This window comes from Sminthopsis crassicaudata, chromosome 6, assembly GCF_048593235.1.
Source record: "Sminthopsis crassicaudata isolate SCR6 chromosome 6, ASM4859323v1, whole genome shotgun sequence".
In the NCBI taxonomy this organism is placed as follows: Eukaryota; Metazoa; Chordata; class Mammalia; order Dasyuromorphia; family Dasyuridae; genus Sminthopsis; species Sminthopsis crassicaudata.
The window spans coordinates 50,684,088-50,706,169 of NC_133622.1; the positions used below are offsets into that span (position 1 = coordinate 50,684,088).

At 30.5% G+C, this 22,082-nt stretch overlaps 1 protein-coding gene across 12 annotated transcripts in view; it reads right to left on the reverse strand.

Annotated features, from left to right (window-relative positions):
* The window catches only part of EPHA5 (EPH receptor A5), a 471,809-nt gene that overhangs the window by 12,406 nt on the left and 437,321 nt on the right, over positions 1 to 22,082 (reverse strand). For 11 of the 12 annotated variants that reach the window (XM_074272342.1, XM_074272341.1, XM_074272344.1 and 8 more), the window contains 5 exons: positions 16,559 to 16,620; positions 16,241 to 16,450; positions 12,756 to 12,905; positions 6,158 to 6,351; positions 832 to 987 (listed from right to left, as the gene is read on the reverse strand). In XM_074272342.1, coding sequence (XP_074128443.1) covers positions 832 to 987; positions 6,158 to 6,351; positions 12,756 to 12,905; positions 16,241 to 16,450; positions 16,559 to 16,620 — 772 coding nt within the window. Of the gene's footprint in view, positions 1 to 148; positions 988 to 6,157; positions 6,352 to 12,755; positions 12,906 to 16,240; positions 16,451 to 16,558; positions 16,621 to 22,082 lie in introns of those variants that run through there. The other variant, XM_074272340.1, reaches the window with a different exon arrangement.

The window sequence follows — 22,082 nt, forward strand, 5'->3', positions numbered from 1 at the left end:
AATTTCATAACTGATCATTTTACTTGAAAAACTACCGAATCATCCTAATAATAGCCAATTTAAAAAATAAATAACAAAGATAAACTAAGAATATACATAGAGAAAATATAATAAAAATTCAAAGAGACAACATTAGGGAATTCACCAGTTAACTGTAATGATTTTTATTTCATAGGATTTGATCAATTTACTTTTTACGTGCAAACAGAAAAAGACACAATTGGTTTTACAGAGCTTGCACCAAATAGCTAAGCAAAGGTAGCATCTGATGAATTCTTGCATTATTAAAATGCAAATGTGTACCCCCTACTGATCCAATGAGAAAACATCAGCTTTTATTAAGTTAGGTGTTACCTGGGCATTATTACACAAAGTCAATATGACAAGGTGTAGTTCCTTATTTTTTGTCACTGCATAGGACTAGCCATACCAATTGTGCTTACATTATTTTTGTATTTACATTCATGTAACATTTATTTTATATAGTAGTATAAAAAACTGTGTCAAGAAAAACATTTTTTTTTCACAACACAAAGCAGCATTATACTAGAGAACTAGTTCCATTTATTCAAACCCAAATGCTATTTGCTTAAGGTAAAGAAGCAAACATACTGGAGATATGTGACATTGACTTCCAAGTTGACTTCTACCATGCATTTATTGGTTAACAACAACACAGATTTAGAAAAAAAAAAAGATGAAGCTTCTTTGGAAGCTGTTGAGCATGGACAAAGATTATATGATTTCCCTTGGCCGTGTCCATACTGGTTTTCATATAATTTGTTTTTCCCCACAAATAATGTGAAAATTATCAGAAAAAAAATTACTCACTCCAAGGTCACCTGAGCCACAGCATCCATTGAACTGTATCCATTTTCCATGAAAATCTCTGTATACCGTCCCATTTTGATGGCTTCCAGCCATTCACCTACTGATCTGTAGGCCCCAGTTCCCAGAGGACCATGTTCTGCCAATAAGTTTGACACTCTAAAATACATTAAAATTATGAATGAATTTTTATAATTAAAATATATATCAGCATTTTCAACCATAATAAGAAGGGTTTTAAAAATTTATGATGACATTTTTCATATGCAGATAAAATATTTTATCCCTCTCCTTTCAAGAAAAAAAATAGAAAGTTTAAGAGTTGAACACAATGGATTTTTAATTTTAAGAAAACATGCATTTAATCCAAGTATATATAAATAGAAATTTTATGAATTCACAAACATTAAACTTTTAGAGAATCTTTATGAAGGCTTTAAAATGAGGAAGTCCTGCTTTCAGGTGCTATCCTTGACTGATACATGTTTTTTGATCATGAACCAATTTCTTCTGAGACTCAAGTAACAAATATTGATCTATTAATTACAAATTGGAATCTTTGGTCAGTATAAAGAACCACAATTAAATAATGTCTCTTTTAAATACACTGGTAATATCTCCATGGAACTGTTCATTTAAAGAACATTAACAGTAGGACCATTGTACCATGTAGTCATTTATCTTTGGTCTTTGCTTAAAAAAAACAAAAACAAAAACAAGCAAGCAAACAAAAACAAAAACAATAACAACATCAACAAAAAACCCTGCATGGATGTAGCACATTCCGCTTAATTCAGACTTCATAAATGTATCCATTATTTTAATGCAGTTTCATAGAATGATGTTATGTAGAATGAAGTGTCCTGAGTAAAGAACCTAGGAATCAAAAAAACAAAAAACAAAAAACAAAAACAAAAACAAAAAATAAAACAAAAAACCTTTAACCCCCTGGACAAAGATTCAAGCAGCTGTCTTGTTAGCATGATGTCAAACCATACTGGAATGCTGATGATCATAGAGAAAGAAATGACATTTGAATAATGAAGTGTTCTAATGAATAAATCTGAAGTCAATTTTGAAATGGAACCATTTGCAATCAAATGAAGATATAATACCATAGGATGTAAATACATCATTAACCATCATACAGTAAGAAATGATTTCTTGGTTAATTATCTTTTCTGTACTATAACTCTATAGTGTAGCTGTGACTGACTGTTGTCAACAAATCCAAATTTCCCATTAGAAAATATAAGAGAGCTTTTATGTTTGGCATGATTTCTGATCTTTTTTAAATTATTGATTTGTTGGAAGTGACATAAAAACTAATTTCTAATAAGTTTTATTATACAGTTGCTTCTTCGGAGAGTTAATGGTACATGGAAGATACAGTCTTGCTTTGCATTTGAAATTACTTTCTCCTGGTAAGCAAGTTTCATATAATATACAAAATACTTATTTAACCCAATTTACCCTTTTATACTACATGAACTCGTTATTGTAATGTCAATTCATTTCTGAGCTAGCTCTAGCAAATGTTTCCTTTATGGTCATAGAAGAAAGATGCCAAAGTAGGGAATATATTAGGAAAGAGAATATGTATATCTATCTATCTATCTATCTATCTATCTATCTATCTATCTATCTAAATAGCTATATATATAAAACAGAATAAATCATGTTTTTTTAATTATAGCTTTTTATTTACAAAATATATGCATGGGTAATTTTTCAACATTGAACCTTGCAAAACCTTCTATTCCAACTTTTCCCCTCCTTCCCCCCACCCCCTTCCCCTACTTAGCAGGTAGTCCAATACATGTTAAATATGTTAAAGTATATGCTAAACACAATATATGTATACATATTTATATAGTTATCTTGCTACACAAGAAACATAGGATCTAGAAAGAAAGAAAAAATCTGAGAAGAAAAAGAAAAATGCAAGCAAACAATAACAGAAAGAGTGGAAATACTGTGGTGGTACACACTCATTTCTTCTCTTTGGGTGTAGCTTACTCTCTTCATTACTGAACAGTTGGAAGTGGTTTGAATCATCTCACTGTTGAAGAGAGCCATGCCCATCAGAATTGATCATCATATAATTTTGTTATTATCACGTATAATGATCTTCTGATTCTGCTCATTTCAATAAGTCATGTCATAAATAAATTATATATATACATATATATATAAGTGCATATATGTGTATAGAACAAAAGTATAAATATGTGAATATATAATTCATATTATATATATTAATAACTTATTCTGTTATATTCTTGAGAAGAAAATACTTGTTTTTTTTCTGGGTAAAAGGAAATAAAGATTTCAGAAATAAAGGAAAATGCCAAAAGCATGAATATGCCTGTTTTTACTATCAGTGTCAATCAGGAATTACTTTCCCTTCTTTGTGGGTTTAGGCTTTTATTTTTTATGAAAGGCAAGGAAGTTAGTTCCCAAGATTTGATTGTTTCAGGAAACTGAAGCAGCTTTGTCCTTCCTGGTGATATAATATTCTGGTGACTTGACAAAGTTTGACACTGTTTATTATTTGCTGGACTACATAAAATGGCCACCAACATGGAGTCAGGCTAACCTTCAAATTTAGCAGATGCCTTAAAATCGAAGAAAAGACTACAAGATACCCAACGATCAGACATGTGGCTAATATGGAAGGAAGAGGGGCTGTATCTATACGAGGTAAGGATCATATCCTTGTTGAGTATCCTTTCTATGTAAGTAAACCTCATTTTGTTACTGCTGATTGTTTGATGGAAGAGCAGCAAAGGAGAATAGTGGCTGGAGTATCAGACCTGGAATCAGGAACACCTGAAATCAAATCAGGCCTCAAACACTTATTAGCTCATAAGCTTGGACAATCCTTTAAAACTGTTTATATCACTTACTTCATTTGTAAAATGAGCTTGAGAAGTAAATCATTTGAATACCTTTGCAAGAAAGCTCTAAATGGGGTCAGGAAAAGTTGGGAACTACTAAAATGACAAAGTAAAAAGAAGTGCCTTGATGAGAATTTCATTTTACTTCATTATGAGATCTAAGGTACCAGAGAATCAATTTCAGTCAAAACCAGACTACAGCAATGAAAATGCATGAAAAGTGGACAATTATGCCAAATTGCTTTTCTTTTAGGTATTCTTTCCAAGATTGCTCATCTGTCACACTTTAGAGTCATTTGAATTGTAGGATATGAATTTCATAGCAAGCCATGGAATAGTTTGCTTTCACTTATAAATTTTATTGGCCAATGAGAATTTTTCAAAATGTTTATAAAATATTCTTAGTGTTGAAATAAATAAGAACAAAATTTAAGTTAATCCTCATTTATATAACAAGGATACAACATTTAATTCCATAAGTAGTTTTTAAAAGGGCAGCAAGGTAGCATAATGCCTCAATTCTGGGCCTAGAATCAGGAAAAGTTATCTTTCTGAATTTAAATCTAACCTGGGACTTTTAACTAGCTGCTTGGCCTTGAGCAGATGACTTAACCCTGTTTGTCTCGATTTTCTCATTTATAAAATGTGCTGGAGAAAGAAAGGCAAGACATTCTAACATTTTTGCCTAGAAAAGCCCCAATACAATCATGACTATTTGGATACAATTGAACAATAGCTCTCTTATTTCCCACAAGTTTATTATTAAATGTCTGATTAATTTCATACCTCCTAGAATAGTAATCTTCCTCTTCACTTGTCCCTATTGACACATGACTATTACTGAGATTTGATATATTTAAAAAAGAAGCTAAATAGTTCATTGAAAAACTTGTATTCAGAAAGATCTGAGTTTGAATCTTTTGTGGATTTAATTTTGTCACTGTATTAGTCTCTCTATGCCTTAATTTGTTTATCCATAAAGAAGGGATAATAATAATATTTTATGACTAGATAAATTAGATAAAATTTGTAAATCACTTTCAAAATCTTAAAGTGCTATATAAATGACAGCTATAATCATTACAAATCAACAAAATTTCACATTTACAAGAAAGGTCATGTTATTTCCCCCCCAAAATTAGAAATGAAAATTAAAATATCACTAAACTGAATTGTCTTTAAATTGATAAAACACAAATATTATTTAAAGAATTGCTTTGAAAAAAGAGCTACATTTTCAAGCAAAGACATTTGATTTGCATTATAGATCTGTAATTTTTGAACTATTTGGTTCTTGGACAAACTACTTAGTATTTTCAGACCTCACATTTTCATTTCTGCTTAGATGATCCCTCTAAAGTTTCTTCCCGCTATAAACCTATGGTCCCATTATAGATAAATTACATTATTCAGGGGGAAGGAAATATAGGAAATAAAACAAATAATATGTATGCATATACTAAAAAGTATTAAATAAAAAACTTGAAGAGAATAGAATATTTCACAACTATAAATGGCAAAGGATTCTTGACGAATATATATATATATATATATGTATATATAAATCATCACACAAAATAAAAATGGACAATTTTATTAATATGAAATTGATTTTTTTACAAATATAAGCAATATAGTTACAATTAGAAGTAAAACAATTAATGGGGCAAATGTTTAAACCAGATTTCTCTAATTGAAGATCAACTCCAATAAACATAGGGATTTGGCACACATTTTTAAAAGAATATGCCATTATCCAATCCCTTTTTAATCTGTTTTTAATTAGCTCATATTTATTTTTTATGTAGCTTATTCATACATTTTCGAAGAAAGTGCAGAATTAGGGGAGCTTTTTATATCATGGCCACAATGTTATACAAGAAAACAACTTTTAAAAGCTTAAGAACTTCAGCCAATTCTTAGGGACTTCAATCATTATGGACTTCAGGCAAAAAATAATACAATCAATTTAAGAAAAAAAAACCAGTACAACAAAAAATTTTATTTTTATAACACTATTTCTTTTTGTTTCTCATAAGTTAGGGATTTTGTTTGAGGGGAAAGATGAAACTTGGGAGGAAGTAGAGTAGAGTTGGCAATAATGAGGAGAAAGAAAGTAAGAAAGAAAAAGCATCAATGAAAATATAAAGAATATGCCCAAAAAGTGGAAGAAATTTTGGAAGGGGAGAAGGCCAGCAAGAAAATGTTAGTACTGATAGTAGTATATATAATGCATACATATATTATATACATACATATAGATTTATAATTCATTATATGAATTATTCTATTATACCTCTCTGAATGACTTTGTATTTGGAAATCTAACAATTTGCTGTTGATTTTATAGCACATGATAAGGAAAAAATGAATATGAAATTAGTCAAGATTTGCTCTATTCAAGAAAATTTCTTGGGCTATTGTTTTACCTGCTTGATGCATTAACCAGTGTCTTCAAGCTGCTTGGGTTACGAATGAGCTTGTCCAACATGCTGACAATTTCATCAAACTTGGGTCTGCTGTTTCTGTCTTTCTGCCAGCAATCCAGCATTAACTGGTACAGAGCAGCAGGGCAGTCCATGGGACTTGGCAGACGGTATCCTTCCTCAACAGCTTTGATTACCTAGGTAAGACAAAGCAGATCTTTTTTAATCCCAGAAATTTAAGATTTCTGCTGAGAAAGATTTTCTACTGTGCTCTTCACTCTTTTTTTATTCCTGGCCAAAAGTACATGGGAAGGCTCATGAAGGGTGGAAACATAATCAAAATCAACAAAATTAAGCTATTACATCTATTTTAAAGATTCAGGAAGAAAAACATGAATTATACAGTTAAACTATAAGAATGATGAAAGGCAATTATTGCTACTTACAAACAGATTATTTGTAATATTGTTGAGAAATGTAAAGGTATACATAATTCATATTTTTATTTATACTTGTTTTCTAAGTATATCAATATTTTCTAAGTATATCAATTATTCCAGAAATTTTATTTGAATGTTTTTTTATAATGAATGTTTAAACACACACATACTTATTTTTTAAACAATTAATGTACAATTTTGTATCAAAACAAAGTTGTGTGCTAAATGACAGATAAGTTAAATGTTAAAGAATATGACTATCTCATGCATCATTCAATATGTCAGAGTCTGGTTGGTGATAATCAACCACAGAGTTCTGCACGGAATCTCTTATGACTGCACACTACCAAGCATATTAAAAATGGAATATTTAATGGTCGACTTTGAATGCATATTCAAGAAGGAAATCCATTTCATTTCTGTCATTTAAAAATATTTATTCTAAATAAATTAGAATATAAAATGTTGAGTTAATATGATATATACAATAATTGACATTTGTCATACTATCCTATTAAATTATATCCTATTCAGTGAAATTCTCTAGTTGTTTTTTTTTTTTTTTCCTAATTATCACTTTCCTCAGAAGACAATAGTTATCACTGACAGAAAAGAAATAAGAATTAAAATTTTGGTATTAAAATAAATTTCAGTCAATGGTAACAAAAATAATTTCCTTCTTTCTTCTTCCCACTATGGTTTTTAGTTTCCTGTTCTCTAAAAATTCTTGTTAACACTCTTTGTGATCTTTTAATGTCTCTTCTTCTGTGGTTCTTCTTTGTCCCCCAAACTCCAAAATATGGACCATCAGAAATCATTATTCCCCCAACATGAAGTGATTAAGGAAAATTTTTTATAATATATCTGGCAAATAATAATGGGATGAGATTTAATTTTTGATCTGTCAGAGATCAGATTTTTCTTCTTAGAGAAACAGATTTGTTGATAAGTAAATGATATTTCTCCAAATACAAAATTATGTCTGAAACAGATATAAAATGGATTTAAATAGATTGTGCCACTGGAAAGAGAAAAATGAGGTCATGCTGTAAATATCAGCTAGAAGACTCAAAAATTACATTAAGAAAAATAATTTTGAGAGCATAAGGAAATACTAATGCTATATTTCAAGAGTCCTTTATACTTACAAATCTCACATGTATTATCTCATTTGGTTTTAATCATGTGGCAGATGGCACAAGAATGAATATATCAATTTTACAAATGAGATAACTTAAGTTTACAGAGATAAAGCATATTCTCATTCAGAATGGTATTTTGAAAATTTACAGTTTCCAAAAGGAGTAATAAAAATAAATCTAAGGAATATTATATTGTACTCTTCAGGGTTTATATAATTCCCAGAAGGTCAGTACCTAGAAATCTCCAAATTTGTAGAAAGAGTAAGCTACAGCAGGACTTCTTAAACTTTTTTCTACTCATGAACCTTTTTCACCTGAGAAATTTTTATGTGACCCCAGGTATATAAAATAGGCATACAAATCAAACATTTGCTGACAATACATGATAATTTCATAACTCCACATTCATTTGCAAAACCACATTGGATCATGAAATATAGTTTAGGAAGCTGGGAGCTAGAAAATTGTTCTACACAAGTTTACTAGTCACCCCAGGAAAAATGACCACAAGCCCTAATTGTTAATATGCTATTGAAAATCTATAGGATCAAAAGTTTTCCCTGAATCTCATATAGCACGATATTTTGCCAACTTGCCAGCTACACAGACAATTCAATTTTTGTTAAAGTAACTCACACTCCTAAACTCAAAAAATCACAGACTGCTGATTGAATAGAAACTAAGAGTAGGATTTTCAGAAATTAAGAGTTAGATAATGTAAAAGGAATCCTGCTTCTTTAAGGATATTTTTTTTAAAGTGCAACTTATAATATAGGATTAATACTCACTTTGGACTTTTCTTTTACTATATCTGACAAGGGCCCTTTCATTGATTGTAGTCATATGGATGATGTGACTATAAATAATTGACATTCACATATAAAGAAATACATGATAGAATGTTTATATGTCTATTTTCCTAACACATACTCATATAATTATAGAATTTGTTTTATAGCTGTTTTATAACCTTGGTAGTTAAAATTTGAGGAACAGAGAAGTAATGAATTATCAAATCATAAATCTAATTTTAGGGTCACAAAGAATACCTTTTTAAGATTTTTATATTTATTGACTCCTAAATCAATGGCTTTGTCCACTGTGTTCTTTCTTTCTCTTCATTATACCTATATGTACAGATATACATGTACATACAGATACACACGGGAACTTCATTAGAATGTGAGGAATGTAATACTTTTCATAAATCATTTTGAAATTGTGACAACAGAACTTTAAAATAGTTTTATCACTAATCAAAAACAATAAAAATTTAGCCATCACAATTTTTGTGATAATCTGATTTTTGAAAATTTAGGCTATTTTGATTAGGAAAAAATAAAATAAGTCAAATATTGTGAATGCTTAGGCTGTCAGTGAATGAAACCGTTAAAATGCCCTCATGTTTTAATGATGTGTTTGGCTATGTATATATAAACATATAAATATAAGACAATGATATGATTATTATAAGTCATCTAAAGTCAATGTTCTAGAAAATGAACAAAAATTTCCCTGATATTCTACTGTTCAAAATCATTCTGAATGTCCCAATAAGAAAAACTGATTGTTCAAGGTCAACCGACTGGTACTTGTATTTTCTTTAGAAACATATTAAACTGTAGTTTCATTGAGATTCCTGACTGAGTCAAATTTGATTGCAAGAGTACAAGAGATTTTCTTGTCATGATGTGGAACTTGATCCTGAGTTATATTTACATTTCATCCAACCCAACTCGGATCCCGGTCCTAATTTGAGACATAAATATCATGTGAAAACCAATAAACAATGAATGTACTAAAAGGCCAAATTCTATTGGATAATAAGAGAATAGAATTACTCATTTTCAAAATGAAGTGAATTGTCTTTCAAGTCACTCATGTTCTATTAAATCAATTCTTTCTAAAGCATCTTTCTCAAGCATCCTTGAGTAATCTCTTTGAGCCTTTATTCAAGGAAATCCAAACAAATAAGATTTTGCTCTTTTTTTTCAAGAACAATTGGTGAATCAAATCTAATGTTTGAATAAATCTTTCCAGGCTCCCATTCATCCCACTGAGCCAGATTATAGCATGGATTTTCTTCTAGAAGGATGAGAAGTAACTATTCCATTGGAGTGAAGTCTCAAGGCATAAATTGTTTTTCAGTTTATAGAAAAGTGCAGTGGAAAAGATTAATATTAAACTTCACATGGAGAAAATCACCATTTGCAATTTTTCAAAAAGACTTCTCATATGGAAAACATCATTATTAACACTATAAAAAAAGTTTAAGTCTCCATAAAAATAAAAGAAAAACAAAACTAAGAGTAGGACAACACAATTTTTTATCACATCAGGAAATGTACTAAGAAAAATCAAAATAGTCCCTGCTCACAGAGTTTGCCTTTTAATGGGGAAGACAATTAATACCTATTAGTATATACAAGATAAATGTAAAGCAAATGGTTATGAAAGGCAGGGAAGATCTTAGAAGGCACTTGAGATGAGTTTTGGAGGAAATAAAAAAATCTTAAAGCCAAAATTTGGGAAAGAGAATATTGCAGGTATTGTAGACAGCCAGGGAAAAGGCAGAGAAACAGATGGAGCATCATATGTGAAGAACAGCAAGTAGAACAGTACAGCTGGATTATAGTATGTAGAAGAGAGCAATGTGTTATAAATTTAAAGAATATAGGACAATCTTCCTATTAAGAAGATAAAATTCAGGCTGTATTGTAGATTTAAAATATAATTTATCTACTCATACCTGGATCATTTCAATTTAACTTTAAGTGGTGATTTGAATACCTTATATTTTTATGATTATTTTTTAATGTGGATATGAATGGAGTGTGAGGGTTACATGGGGAAAGGCCAGTAATATTGAGAATTCTGGAATAGAGCTTGTGGTTTATAAAGTCATTGTGTGGCTCATTACTTTTATTGAGGACTTCTTCATGAAACTCTTAAGAATTGTAATCCCACTTGGGATAACATCTCTGTAATAAGAGATGTTTGTCAGCCTGAAGCACTTATTTATTTATTTTTAAAAAGCAATGTTTTTCAGAGTTAATGATGAAAAAATAGGAAATAGCGATGAGGGTAGCAGACAGGCTGGCACCAGTTCAGCATACCCATGCTACATTTGAAGTACTGTTATAGGCTATGTATGTTCTTGGCATTGACACTCAAATCAATAGTGTTAACTCAATTTAGAAAATGCTGCCTCTTCTGGCAAAACAATAAAAGGCATAAAGAATCTGTAATGCTTAAATATTGCTTCCTTCATGTTATGTGGATATGTGCAAGGGAAAAATCAACTATTAGTAAAAAAGGGAGCTGCTGAGTCGCTGTGGTTTAAGCAGAAAAGGAAATGTCACAGGGCACATTTTTTTTCCCCTCATCAATGAGTATTGAGGGGAATAATTGATGAGACTAAGAGTTTCAGTATCCTACTATATGCAATAAATCCAGACTTTCTGCAAACAAGGATTTTAAAGTAGTTAATAAAGATTAAACAAAATATGTTCTAAATTTCTATTAATTCATTAGTATGTGCTCCTTATAACTACATAGATATTATGTCTCAGATTATAGTTTCTGTCACCTTCTGCGGGTGAAAAAATTCACCAACTGATTCTTTTTTTTTTTTTTTTTTTTTTTTCTTTCTTTCTTTCTTTCTTTTTTTTTTTTTTCCCTGAGGCTGGGGTTAAGTGACTTGCCCAGGGTCACACAGCTAGGAAGTGTTAAGTGTCTAAAACCAGATTTGAACTCTAGTCCTCCTGAATTCAGGACTGGTGCTCTATCCACTGCACCACCTAGCTGCCCCCTACCAACTGATTTTCAACTGTCTAGGAAAGAACCTCAATCTTTGACCCATAGACATACAAGGACCTTATTAAGAATAAGTATCCAAAATCTTTCAAGGTTGGTATAATTATGTCATAACTTGCACACAAGGATCATGAATATGTATAAATATAGTCGTAGTGACTCTTCCTGCAGGAAAATAAATGGAAAGTAAAACAATACCCAAAAGAATGGCCCAATTATACATGATCAAAAAAGTTATAGTATATGTAATAAGATATTATTGCTCTGTAAGAAATGATGAGAGAGATAGTTTCAGAGACAAACATAAAAAGAAATGTGTGAACTGATGTAGAGTAAAATGAGTAGACCCAGGGTGACCTTTATACTATCATGGCTATTTCAATAGATTTACTGTTTTAGCAGATTACTATTACTTCATGTGATCTTTCTGTTGTATTATCATCTACATCAATAACTAACAGTTATATAGTAATTTGAAATTAACAAAATGCTTTCTTCACAACAATTCTTTGATGTGAATGATTCAAAGATTATCACAATTTTGCAAATTAAAAACCTAAGGGAAACTCAGAGAATTTAAAGGACACCCAAATGTCATATGGCTAGTAACAAAGTTGGGTTCTCAAACATAAGGATTACATAAATCCTAGAGAAAAAGTAGGTCAAATCTGATTGTGTTTTTGTTTGGTGGGGGGTGTTTGTTCTTATCAATTAGATTGTGGTATTTCCTTAAAAGTGCTTGAACAATAGTAAAAGTTTTTGTCCATATCTAGTAACAGAGACAGGTATTCCTATCAAAATTGGGCTCAAATCCCAGCTCTTATAAAAGATGACATTTAGGACAAGTCATTTTGCATTCTTTCCTCACCTGGCAAATTAAGGGATTTGATTACTTGGTTTTTGAGATCCCTTGCAGCTTTATATATATATATAATACTATAGTTGTTGATTGAAGTAAAACTAAATATCATTGTCATGCAATTGAATTATTTGATGAAAATAAATTTTACATATTTAAAATATACCTTTTAATATAAAGAGAAAAATAATTAATGGAATATACCTAAAACAATTTTATCACAGGAAGAAAATTGGGGAGAAAATGAACATTTTTATTTTTAACTCATTTTCAAATATTAAATGCATCAAAATCCTCACTTTTGATAATCAAGGAGTGTGGAGTAATATTGATTTAATACTTACATCCTGATTGGTCATTTCCCAATATGGTCTCTCTCCATAAGAAACCACTTCCCACATCACAATTCCATAACTCCATACATCACTGGCAGAGGTGAACTTTCGGAAAGCAATAGCTTCAGGTGCAGTCCATCTGATTGGGATTTTTCCTCCCTAGGATAGTTAAGTACTTATATAAATAAAAAAACATAAAATAACAGTCCACATGTCTTAGAGATATTTAGAGAGACATAATTTCCTTATCTGAAAGGCTTTGGAAAGAGATATAGAATTGTAAAGTAAATCTGTTTGACAGCACTCCTTCTCTTCCTGCATAACTTAGCCTATGAGCACTTGTACACTGACTACTAATTGCTTGTCCAGAAATGATTTTAGTTTTAAATTCTGTTTGAATACTAGAATATATAGAGTATCCACATCTCAATTATGTTGTTTTGCATGGTGGGCATGAATAAGGGAAATCAGGCAGTCAAGCAGGTAGGTAAAGAATATTTTCATAACTTTCAGACAAAAACAAAGACAATTTAAATGCTTTATATTATTCTCTCCTCCCTTCCTCCCTTCTTTTCACAAATATTGAAAAGTAAAAAAAAAAATCCACATGTTTTTAAGAAGCTTAATTGGAGGCAAAAATACATCTGAAGGCCAGATAAATGAGAACAAATACATCACTGAAGAGTATGGGTATGGGTGGGAAGTTCATGCCTATGTGCACACACTTCATTTATTTCTTCTGGTACTTTTTTGTTTGAATGTAGCACATTAGGTATCACCAGATAAATATAAATGGAAGAATGAAATAAATCTCACAAACTCTGTGTGTGTGTGTGTGTGTGTGTGTGTGTGTGTGTGTGTGTGTGTGTGCGTGTGTGTGTGTGTGTGTGTGCGTGTGTGTGCATTCTGGATGGTAATTAAAATAGATGATTTAAAATAACTCAAAAGAGGGAATGATTTTTATAAACTTGGTTAGTTCAAACTGAAAGTATTTTCCCCCTAATTCATAAAAAATGGCAAACCAAGAAAACCAAATGATACCACTTTTTGTTTTACATTTGAAATAAAGACATATAAATATGTGCTTATGAAAAGTACCTATCATCATCATGTTAAAGAACAAAAAAGGGATTGATCTCAGAAAGGGATTGATCTCAGAAATCTCTGATATAAACTGGTAGAATTTCATTTGAGGAGAGAAAATAATGTTTGAAAATCTGTAAAAACATGACATAGATCATGACCTTGGAACTTAGACATTTTATGAATCAAAGATGTCAGAATCATGCTCTAATAAAAGTATGAACATTCACGTCAGAGAGAAGTCCATCGCCACCTCCTCCCCCATCATAGCTGCTACTTATACCACAAGGCATTATTCCCAAACTTTTACAAAGAAACATTTTTTTCCAAATGAAGATGTATTCATATTTTCATATTGATACTGACTCTCACTTCTTCATTAACTAAATTCATGAACTTAATTAATAAAGAGTATGCTTTATGAATTAAGATTTATATATATATATATAACACATTCACACAGAGGGAATAGGAGATATAGTACAAGAATGGAATAGAGATTCTTTGGGGGAATTCATTTTGGCTACCCCTTTACAATTTATATTCTATAAGCATTGCTTAGGGTACTGAGAGAGTTTATGGGAAATGTTCATGATGACACATCAAGTATATGGAAGATCTGTTAAATTCTATAACATATCTGCTTCACCATATCGCTGATCATTTATATTTATTTTTCTGTGACTTGCATTTTTCTTTGGTTCCCACCAGTGTCTATAACACAGGGTTCTGCATATTAAATTCTTAGTAAATACTCACTGAACTAAAATGATGTCTGAGAATTCTATAAATATAGTACTATTTTGAAACATTGGCCATTTGTTCAAATCAGGAACTGAAATCATTTTAATAGCTCATATTGTGTTTCTAGTTTCAGTGTTATCTAGTTCTAGATAATGCTTATCTCTTTAAAGAATGAATAAATTCAATTTGGAACTATGAGAAATATCAAAGATATTTAATTACTAATTGAAACCTGTTGATCTAAACATTGAGAAATCTAAGGCAAATCTCCTAAGATTTCTATTTACTATGAAAACAGCACAGAATCATATCTAAGAGTTCCCAGAGTAAGAAACTAGTGAAATTGAATTTAGTTACACTAATAACACTCATAGATGAACACTTAGAGAATATTAATTGTGTGTGTGTGTGTGTGTGTGTGTGTTATGGGTGTGTGTGTGTACCTACACACCTACTCACACACACACACATCCCATAAATATATTAAATGGTAAAATGAGAGATCAATATAGGAAGTGGTGGTGGGAATGACATATAGTGTTACTATTTGGAATGCTTCCTACTCAAAACCCTATAATCTCTGAGCAATCAATGACCTTGATTCAGAACAGAAATATAATCTTCCTCTTAACTCAAATCTTACTGTAATAGAGCTGCTAAGAAAAAATCCATACTTATTCCTTCTGTGGCTCTGTCTACCACCATAAGGTAAAGTAAAAAAAAAAAAAATTAAATCAAATAGCTAAATGATATGGGTCAGAAAGCCCTTTGCCTAAAATACTGTGGTAATGAAGATAAATGAGAAAAGTGTGCAGTCATATTAAAAATTGCCTCAGCTTTTATAGTTAGAAAATACTAAACATGATTGATATAATGGAAAAACAATTGAGATGAATAAAGTGATCTACTTAACACATTTCACATTTAGAGAGAACTTAAAGGTAAAGAAGCAACAAAAAATGTTGTTGACAAGCACAATTTCCTTCTCAATAAATAAGAGTTGGCTTTCAACAAAATTTAAGTGTTTCTTTCTTCTCCAAAATATGTGTGTGTATATATATATATATATATATATGTATATATATATATATACATATATATATATATATACATAAGTGATATATGTTAATAAATTATATATAATTTATAAATTTTTTTAAAAATTAAAAAAAATTTTTGATTTGTTCTTAGGGAACTGAATGCTACCCAAAAGCACTACTAAAAGAACATCTCATAGATGAATTTTAAATACACACAGAGATATATAGAGATATACACATAAAATAAGAGAGAAGGACCGATGTTTTCCATAGTAAGGGAAATTTGTGACCTAGATTAAATTGGCCTAGCTAGTTTCTTTCCTGGGAGAGCAACTGGGGTGATTCATGGTAAATATGCTAGTGTGAATGGTTTGTTTGCTTTTTTTTTTTTTTTTTTAAAGATAAACTATATGAAAGACTACCATTTCTTTTCCAGTGAAATTAATTATAAAGTTAGAATACTGCAGGATATTCTTCCAAGTAATTAAAAGTTGCTGGAATCAGTTCATTTGTTGTATCTTTATGCTCTAAAGGACACAAAAATCTTTGAAACACAAGACTGATAATTTCCTTTAGTATAATGACCCAGGACTGATTTGTCATATGCTTGATACTGTCAAAACTTACTCGTGTAGTGTATGCTGCTTCAGGGTCATCTTCTAGTACCCTGGAAAGTCCAAAATCAGACACTTTGCATACCAGGTTACTGTTGATTAAGATGTTTCTGGCTGCAAGATCCCTATGAACATAGCCCATGTCTGAAAGGTACTTCATTCCAGAGGCAATGCCCCTCAGCATTCCTACTAGCTGAATTACAGTAAATTGTCCATCATTTTTCTGGAAAGATAATGAAAAACTGTTAGTCTTACATAGAAATAAAATGAATAAATCTTCAGTGTTGGAGTTGTCATGTCTATGATGAATAAAAACTATTACAAATCTTACCTTTAAAAATGTATCTAAAGAGCCATTCTCCATATACTCTGTCACTATCATTACTGGTTTACCTAAAAATGGAAAAAAAAAGTCACATAGGTTTAATTTCACAAATATCATTTTATGTAATTTTTAAATTTAAAGTTTATATTTTAATATAATAGTAAACCAACAATTACTAATTTTAATATTATGTTGAATGCTATGGGAATTACATGTATGCGGAGAAATGAAAAGTGGTATGAATACAATCTTTGTAAATGAGTATTTTAAATTATTATCTGTCATCAGATATAACAGATTATGGAGAACTGAGCATTAAGACAATTCAAAATGATTATTATGGAATAGTTCAATAGTATTCATAGTTAGATTTAAAACAAGATAATATTGTGACCTATAACTTGCACATGCACATATGAACAAATCTCTAGCTCTCAAAATATATTTTCAGCTTCAATCTCTTCCTATAAGGAATACCCCATACTAAAATGTTCACTTTCCTTAAAGCCTTCAAATCCCATCTTTTCCATAAAACAGTCACTTATCTTCTCTAAGGGAAATTGATGCCTCATTTACCATAGATCTTTAAAAATATTAAATGTTTTCTTGTAAACACCAGTCAAAATTGTTTCAATAGGGGAAGTTCTTCTGTCTTTCTTCTTACACTATTATCTCCACATATAATAATTAAAAGATGCTGTCTTGCATTTGTTCAAATAATTATCTTATATTACCTATTTAATTATCAATTCTTAGATAATTAGAACTAGAACTTAGAACCTCTGCAGCAGCTTGTACAGTCCCTTGAACATATGAAATGCTAGAGAAATGAAATAAAAATGAGTGAAAATATAACTACATAGCTAGACAAACCTAGTATGACAAAAATATCTTTAAAAAGGGTAGTCTTTTCACTTTATATCAATAATATAGGGCTTTAAAATAATCATTGCCCCTAATTGTAGCACAAATTGTTTATTCCTTATACAGTAGAAAATAATTGCTTAAGTCTCTTGGTTTTAGGGAAATCCATAGTGAATAAAAATGTAAATGTGCATACATTTACATTTACACTATACTACAATGCTCTTTGTATAATAACAATAAATACCTAGGGCATGCAGAAACAGAAAAATGTTCTTTTAGATCAATTAAATATCTCAATATGTAAAAGGGAATTATATATGATCGATACACATAATCCTATACTATCACAAGCAAATCACATGCTATAATGCAGTATAGGTCACTTTCTGTTGTTTATAAGATTATATAAACCCTTTCTTATGAATGAATGAATCCAGATTAGAGATTGCTTGTTTATGTAAGCAACAATTGTTGGAAATTAAAAAAAGACTGAGTATTATAAAAGTTATATATAATTAAAAGGTATCTGCACATTTAAGCATTTCCCCAAAAATATTTTATAAGGCTTTTTATTCAGCTCCATAATATAAGATAGTTTTTTCATACTTTTCTGATGATTAATTAGGAAATGTAGGTTCTTTTTAATGATACATGAAATGTGACATGTTCATTTGATTACTAGTAAAATATAAAATTTTATAAAGGAATATATCATATTAAAATTTCATTATATAGTTCCACATAGCCAAAGAAAATTAAGAAGTTACAAAATACTATTCTTTTTAGTCTTTTTTCCACTTTTTAATTTTAGTACTTTTTTCCTTTAAAAAACCATCTTGTAGATGTCTTTATCTCTATCCACTAACCATATTCATTCTACTCTCCTTCCCACTATCTTCTTTTGGTTTAACATGGGTTTGTCCTTTCTATTAAATTCTCAGAGTCTCGGATTTCTCTGTCTCTGTATGTCTCTCTGTCTTTATGAGTGGCTCTCTGTGTTTGTGTATGTGTGTTTGTCACTGACTGTCTCTCTGTCTATCTCTGTTTCTGTCTCTATGTCTGTCTGTCTGTCTATCTCTTTCTCTCTCTCATTTGTACCAATATAACCATAATTTACACAATTCCAGGAGGGATGGAAGAGACTTTTACTTCACTCTACACAAGTAGAGTGCCCTCCACAGAATACCAGACAGATGGTCATCCCACTTTTATGTGAAGATTTCTGACGTGGGAGAACCCAGTACCTAAAAAGTCAGTTTATTTCACCTCAATATATCCTTAGTTTTCATGAAATTTTGATAATAATGAAATCTCAATTTATCTTGTTGCAAATTCCACCTGTTGATATCAATTGTGCCTTACCAGAACATGAAGAAAAATGCTAAAATTATTTGTCTTTCCTATTTGAAAGCCCTACAAGTTTTTCAGTTAAGTCACATCTCCTTTTCCTGTCACCATTGACTTTTATAAACAAAATGCCCATGATTCCCATTGTGCTCATTTAAATGCTCTTCTGCTTATTACATTATTTCTAAAATGTCTTGCCAAAACTTACTACATATGGCTTACATGGTATGATGAGAGGTCTTACAAACCCCAGACATTGCATTTCTTTTAAGACAGCCTATTTCACTGGCTTTCTTATCTGTCATACCATATTGCTTGTTTATTTTGATCCTTCTGACTGTTAAAAAGCACTTAATCACCATTTTAAACTGTTGCTTAATCATCATACCTTCCACATTGCAACTTTGAAATTGACTTTCTAAATGGAAATATGATTTTTAACATTCAACCCTACTAAATTTCAGATTATTTGATTAGCCTAATTTTAAATGAGGAAAATTTAACACAAAATAATGAATTTATAATGTTTATACTTGTAATATCAGGATCATACCTGTATGGATCAGGGTGAGATAGGAGTGAAGGGGTTGGAAAAGAAGGTTGTCTATTCTTAGCTTGCAATGTCATTATACTCAAAAACATATGTAGTCAATTACTTTGTTTTATATACCACCTTATTATATTTTTTCATATATCCTTTGCAACCTGTTGCTTATTTCCCATTTGATAAATGGTCAAAGCATATGAACAGGCAGTTTTCAGATGAAGAAATTAAGGCTATCTGTAATCATATAAAATGTTCTATTGATTAGAGAAAGGCAGAGTGAAGAAACTTTGAAGTACCATTTCATATCTCTCAGACTATCCAAGATTACAGGAAAAGAAAATGAGAAATGTTGGAGGGGATGTGGGGAAACTGGGACACTAAAGTATAGTTGGTGGAGTTAAGAATTCATCCAAGCATTCTGGAAAGCAATTTGAAATGATCCTCAAAAGGCTATAAAACTAGGTAATACCACTACTGAATCTATATCTCAAAGAGATTATTAAAAAAGGCAAAGGATCCACACGTACAAAAATAATTGTAGTAGTGCTTTTAGTGGTGACAAGTAATTGAAAATTGAGGAATGGCCATCAAATGGAGAATGGCTGAAGAAATCATGGTATATGAATGTAATGGAATAATATTGTTCTATTAAAAATGATTACTAGGCAGATTTCAAGAAAAACCTGAAAAGATTCACAGGAGTTAATGCTGAGTGAAGTGAACAGAACCAGGAGGACATTGTACACAGTAAAAGACCATCAGCTTTTATGATGGCCAACTTTTATAGACTAAACTCTTGTCAACAATACAAGAATCTAAGACTATTCCAATAGACTTGTAATAGAAAATGTCACTACATCTATAGAAAGAACTCTGGAGACTGAGTGAGACTGAATGCAGATCAAAGCATACTATTTCCACTTTGTTGCTTCTTTCATTCTTTTTTTTCTCTTTTATTCTGACTTTTCTTCCATAAAATGATTAATATGGAAATATGTTTAACATGATTATATCTGTATAATATATTAGATTACTTGCTGTCTTGGGGAAGAGAGAGTGGGGGAGAAAAATGTTCAAAACTATATTCACATGTTATTAAAAATACTAAGGGAAAAATAAAAATAATAAAAGGAATCTGTTGCTTCACCCTCCATGTGATTAACATACAGTTCTATTCCTTACTTCTTTTTTTTATACTCACCTTTCTTTATCCTACCAACCTCCCCACTCATTTTTAAAATTATTTTTTAGAATCATCTATCACTAGAATGAGTTGACTGCAGGTGTTCTTTAGACTGATGAACTTCAGCAGGAATGAGTTAAAAATGTGTATGAAGTATTTATTCCTGGGGCTAATGAACACCTTGGCCTTCAACCCAGATTTTACTGAGCTAGGAAGAAAGATATTATGCTGTAAACAGGATGCAACCATCAAAAATCTTATTAACATTAAATAATACACATACAGAAAGAGGAAATAATTACTTTTAAGAAGTTGGACACCTGGAATGCATGCTGCGCAATTTTTCAGCCAGCATCATCTGCGTTTAAGAGACATATTAATTATGTATGACAGCAAAGACTGTAACAACAGAAATTTTTAAAAATGTTATTTGAGAAGTGTGATAGGGACCTAAAGTACCTCTCACATTTGAGAAGATGGGGGGATGAGCAATCAAAATAAAAGTTTGCAAACAGGTATGGTATTCTTTTGTTGACAAGAATAATAAGACTCTTCAAATCCCATTTGATTAATTTTCATGCTTGAGTCATTTTAATGCTAATTATATATAGTTTGGCTCAGGTTTTATATCTCATTTCTCACTAGCTAGCAAGGATGACATAACAATAATTAATGTGGTTTCCTCAAGCCCTTGTAAATTCAATAAAATCCTCTAAGAACATGTAAATTATTTTTATTTAAATCAATTTCCATGAAGTGACATGAAATATAGGCAGCAGGAACTATCAATCATCTTGAAATTGTATAACAAACACCTATGCATAAGACCTGGTAGTTATGTCATAACATAATTATAATAAACTTTAAATTAATGCATATTAAGATATTTGTATATTTTAAGGAGACTATTAAAATATTTGTGTTTTTCTTCCATACAAAGGAATGTCATTACTAACTAGTCATTTATCCTCCTTAAGTGTCATCTGTAAAATAAGGCAAGGCACTACTAAGTGGCCTCTTGAGATCTGTGATACATTTCAAGCCAATAAATATAGTCATATAGATATGAGAATTTTGAAGACTTATAGACAACTTTTATATTAAAATAATGGCTAAATCTAAAAATGCTACTGAATCCTCATTATACTTCTATCATTTTCAGGTTGGTGTTATTTTTTTTCAACATTCTTATCTATATGCTAGATAGTATTTCCTCCATGTTTGCTGTACAAGATAATAATCCCATGGTTGTCCTCTTACCTATTTGACATCTCCTTTTCAGTCTCTTATTTAATATTTTATTTTTCCTCAAACACATGTAAAACAATTCTTAACATGAATTCTTTAAATTTTTCAGTTCAAAATTATATTATTCCATTACTCTTATATGCCCCTCAATGACAAGGCAAGCAATATGATGTGTTATATATGTGCATTTATATTCATGAAAAACTTATTTCCATATTAGTAATGTTTTGAAAAAAAAACAGACCCGAAAAAGTTTAAAAATATGCTTTAATCTGCATTCAGACTCCATCAATTATTTTTTTGGAGATAGCATTTGTCTTTATATATCTTTTAGAATT